Below are 4,430 nucleotides of genomic sequence, written 5' to 3'. Positions count from 1 at the left end.
AGCTGAACCCTGCAGTCCTTTGGCACCTGCCCCCCGTGGGGCGCCGCCCCGGGGCAGGAGGGGCTGCTGTTGCAGACGGTGACCACGCGGAGCGTGCGGATGTCGTCTGAGCGCCTGTGGGGCTCGCGGTAGACAGACTCGGTGACGAAGACGTTCTGGATGGACTTCTCCACGATGACCAGCACGGAGTAGGGCAGGTTGTACCAGGTGTACGGCGGGCAGGTCTCCGCGCACAGGAAGGCCAGGATGGAGCCCCAGGAAATGAGCCAGGAGCCCGAGGCCGCGCCCACCAGCAGGTCGGCGTCCAGCTTGCGGGCGGGGTTTTTGGACTGGTCCAGCGCCCGCTCGTGGATTCGGTAGATCCAGATGCCCAGCAAGCCCGCGGCGCCCATGAGCAGGAGCACGGTCGTGGCGTACAGGTAGAACATGATCAGGGCGGACTCGCTCTTGGTCTGGGAACGTCCTATCCAGACCAGGTACACCACCACCACCCCGATGGTGGCGGCCAGTGCAGCCAGGCCCAGGGCCAAGCCTGCCATGACCCCGTTGACCTTGAACCGCATCTTGGGGTGCTGCTGGCCGTCCACCTGGCGGCCGATGTTCATCCACAGCACGTAGAACATGGTGGAGGCCAGGATCTGGTATTCGATGTTGAAGGGGTACAGGTAGTAGATCCCGTGGGAGACGGCAGAGCAGAGGGCCGGCGGCGTGCAGTTGCACCGCGGCGTGTGGTCATCTAGAACTGCAGAAAGAGCAGGCTCAGTGGGGACGTGCCGAGAAATGCTCTCCCAGTCGGTTCCCACTTGGGTTTTCCCAAGGAGCACAAAGCATCTATCGAGTCTGACCTCCTGGTGAACAGCCTGTCTACGCAATCTGACAGACTAGAAGTGCATCTTCCCAGGGAGAGAGAGTACTGAAGACACGCATCAGGTGTCAGCCCTACATCAGGGTGGGAGTCATTACACATGGTGCTAAGAAATGTACTTACGGCCTGGTCACGAAACCGGTGCCAAGCCAGGCTGTCAGAGAGGACGTGGGTTGTGCCTCTGCTTTCGTAAATTATGGATGCCGATGTGATCAATAAATAGGTTGGTAGACAGACAGACAGACAGGCAGGCAGGCAGGCAGGCAGACTGGCCCAAGGCTGCACAGGTGGCAGCCTGTCACGCCGTAGCGGCCCATGTGTCAGTGTGATGGTGGAGGCACCCGTATCTCAAATACCAGCAGGGTCACCCATGACGGGCAGGGTTCAGCAGAGCTTCCAGACCCGGGAGAGATAAGAATGGAAGTCTCCCGCTGAGCATCAGCCCGTGAAAACGTCAGGGGTCACCGCAGAACACGGCTTGGCTCGTTCCCACCGGTGGGCCATCAGGGAGGGTCGGGGGAAGCAGAGGGCCAGAAAGAGTAGGGAATACCCCGGCAGAGATGACTGACCCCACAGCCATGACAGTGAGCTAGTGCATGTCACAGGTTGTGGGGCCAGACGGAAGCAGGCGGCATAGAGTTCTGTTGGGCATGAGTTAGCGTTGACTCTGGCTAGATATCATTGATCAACCAATCCTCTATTAGCTCTCTATCTACTGATCATCTATCTGTGTATCACTTATCTGTCTATCTTTTAACTACCATCTATCATCTCTCTCTCTCTCTCTCTCTTTCTCTCTCAGGGCACCAATGACCTATCTATCCCCTATCAATCTACTTATTGCTGATCTGTCATCTGTCTATCATCTATGTATCTATCAGCTAGCTTGCTCCCATCTCATCAATGTTTCTATCATTTATCAGCTAGCTAGCGATCATTTGTGTATTATTTATGTATCATTTGTCTGTCCACTTATCTATCAAATATCTATGTATCTATCCTCTCTCTGTTGTTGTTGCTTGGTTACCTGGAGTCAGTTCCCACCTATCCCAGCTCAAGAGAATGAAACACCGCCCAGCCCTGCACCATCCTCACAACGGTTCCGATGCCTGAGCCCATTGTCGCAGCCACCATGTCCATCCCTCTCATTGAGGGGCTTCCTCTTTTTTGCTGCCCCTCCACTTTACCGTGCATGGTAGTTACCGTCTATGGTAGTTACGTAATCTGGTGTTCATTTGGGACTTGAGAGGATTAAGAGTGAAGGGGTGGAGTCTAGTCTGTCAATCGGGTCATAGCCAATGAGGCCTCTGTGTGGGCATGGCCTTCTCCTGAGAATTCTGGGAATTTCTTATTTCCTCCTTAGAGGCAGGAGACACCTTTCTCTCTGCTCACTCCCTGAGATGATGTTCTACTGATAAGACACATGGCACCACGCCCTGGGAGTTGGAGAAGCCACATGGACCTACCCTGATGCAACCAGAGCTCTAGAGCCGGAGAAGCTACATAGCTACCCCTGCCAGCATTGAGATGTTTACGATGCTACTGGATCCAGAAGACTTCCCACCCACTGGCCTGTGATCCTCCTGCATTCGACATCATTGCATGTGTTTCATGAGTCAGAAGAGGACTTTATACATTGGTATCAGATAGATGGGCAAATATTGGACTTCTGGACTGATCTGGACTGGGCTGGGACGTTTTCTCAATATTCAATTGCTCTTGTAGATAACCCTCTTTCTCATACACATGTGAGTAGCTATGAATTTGTTTCTCTGGTCCACCCAGACTGACACAATGTCCTTCTCCAGGCACTGGACTCTCCTGACAACATGTCCAAAGGATGTGAGATGAAGGCTCCCCATCCTTGCCTCCAAGGAGCGCTCTGGTATTACTGCTTCCAAAATCCATCTATTATGTATTTATCTATCATCTATGCACGAGTAATCTATCATGTCATTCAACTATTAATTTATATCTCATCTATCATGTATCTAGCTAGCTAGCTATCATCTATATACCTATCACCTATTATCGATCTATCACCTATTTAGCTAGCTTTTAACTATTTACCTATCATCTACTTATCTAACATTTATCTATCAGCTGGCAATCTATCATCTATCACTTACCTATCATCTATCAACTAGCTAGTTATCATGTTATCATTTACCTCTCAAATATCCAGTGTCTATCATCTTCTGTAAAGAGCCTTTGAACATGCAAAGTCCATTCCCCCTCGTTTGACAAATGAGACAGAGGAGGCTCAGGGGCATTACGTGGCTCCAAACATCACCTAGCCGAGGAGTGCGTGGGGGCAGGACACCTGGGACATCCTGGGCCCCAGTTCATCACACTTTCCCTCCCCCACCCCCTCCTAACCCAAATGTTGTCAGGTAGAAGTAGAAGATCCTAAATGCTAAGGCACTTTGGGAAGAGACATAAAGCTGAGTGCTGTAGGCTCTCAAAGGAGAACAAGGAGGAAGAAAGAGGGGCCCAAATGATAAACCAAGGACAAGTCGATGATTTTAAACTTCAGATGAACTAAAAACCACTTAACCACAACCTACCATTAGGCTTCTATGGATTTTTCTTTTAACTATAAGCTTAGTAGAAAGAACTGGCAACAGAACCTTAATTAAACATGAACCCAACTGCCAATCTTCCGCACCTGAAAACAAAGACCTTCGTTTGGAGCCCAAGCGGAGCCACAAGAGCCGGCGGTGGAAATGATACCCCTGGTCCTTGCAAGTCCCTGAATCGCCGACCAGCCTTTCTTTAGCCGCAGCACTCCCTACTTATGTAGGAGGACAGATTCGGGAGGTTGTGCAAGACCTTCAACAACAGAGCATTGTCTGAGTGATGTGGGGTTAGCTGAACCCTGCAGTCCTTTGGCACCTGCCCCCCATCTCTGAGCGTCCCTGTCTCTGGAGGCTCCCAACATGCGGAGGGATATGCTGCACCCACTCACCTATGGTTATGTTTCCAAAGCCCAGCGTGATGAGCCGCTCCTTGTGCTCATTCAGCTGATGCTTTGACTCATTCAGGACGCTGTTGGCCCAGAGAAGAAGGTTGGTGAACACCGAGTGGATCACCCCAAACCTGCAAAACACACCGATGTCCATTGCAGTCGTGCCAACATTGGAAACCACTGAGACGTCCTTCTGCAGAGGGATGGACAAACCTGATGCGGGGCACCCACCCACAGAACACACGCAGCCACAGAGCGAAATGCAAGTCCTGACGCACACTCCTAGGTGACCGTGAAAGTGCCAGGCTGAGTAACAGAGCCTGGCCCCAAGGGTCAATGCTCTGTGCTCTCACTTGTGCGAGATGGGCAAACAGATGGAAACCAGAGGTTACCGGGGGTTCCTGGGGGCAGGAGGAGTGTTGGCTTGGGGGCCACTGAGTTTAAGTCAGTAGTGATGATGAATGAGTTCAAGTCGGTGGGGACAATGAGTAGTAGTGACACTGAGTGAGTTTCAATTGTGGGTGACAATGAATAGTAGTGACACTGAATGGGTATCAGTCAGTGGTGACAATGAGCAGGGACAGTGAATGAATCTAA

At 51.6% G+C, this 4,430-nt stretch overlaps 1 protein-coding gene across 1 annotated transcript in view; it reads right to left on the bottom strand.

Annotated features, from left to right (window-relative positions):
• OTOP1 (otopetrin 1) overlaps nt 1–4,430 on the bottom strand; it is a gene marked incomplete at its 5' end in the record, with an annotated part of 30,439 nt that overhangs the window by 1,911 nt on the left and 24,098 nt on the right. The window contains 2 exons of the mRNA XM_004715137.1: nt 27–742; nt 3,834–3,964. Of these exons, the coding sequence (XP_004715194.1) occupies nt 27–742; nt 3,834–3,964 (847 nt within the window). The remainder of the gene's footprint in view (nt 1–26; nt 743–3,833; nt 3,965–4,430) is intronic.

Source organism: Echinops telfairi, unplaced genomic scaffold (assembly GCF_000313985.2).
Source record: "Echinops telfairi isolate 266 unplaced genomic scaffold, ASM31398v2 ScPeMD7_28;HRSCAF=97, whole genome shotgun sequence".
In the NCBI taxonomy this organism is placed as follows: domain Eukaryota; kingdom Metazoa; phylum Chordata; class Mammalia; order Afrosoricida; family Tenrecidae; genus Echinops; species Echinops telfairi.
This window is presented reverse-complemented; position numbering and strand designations above follow the sequence as displayed.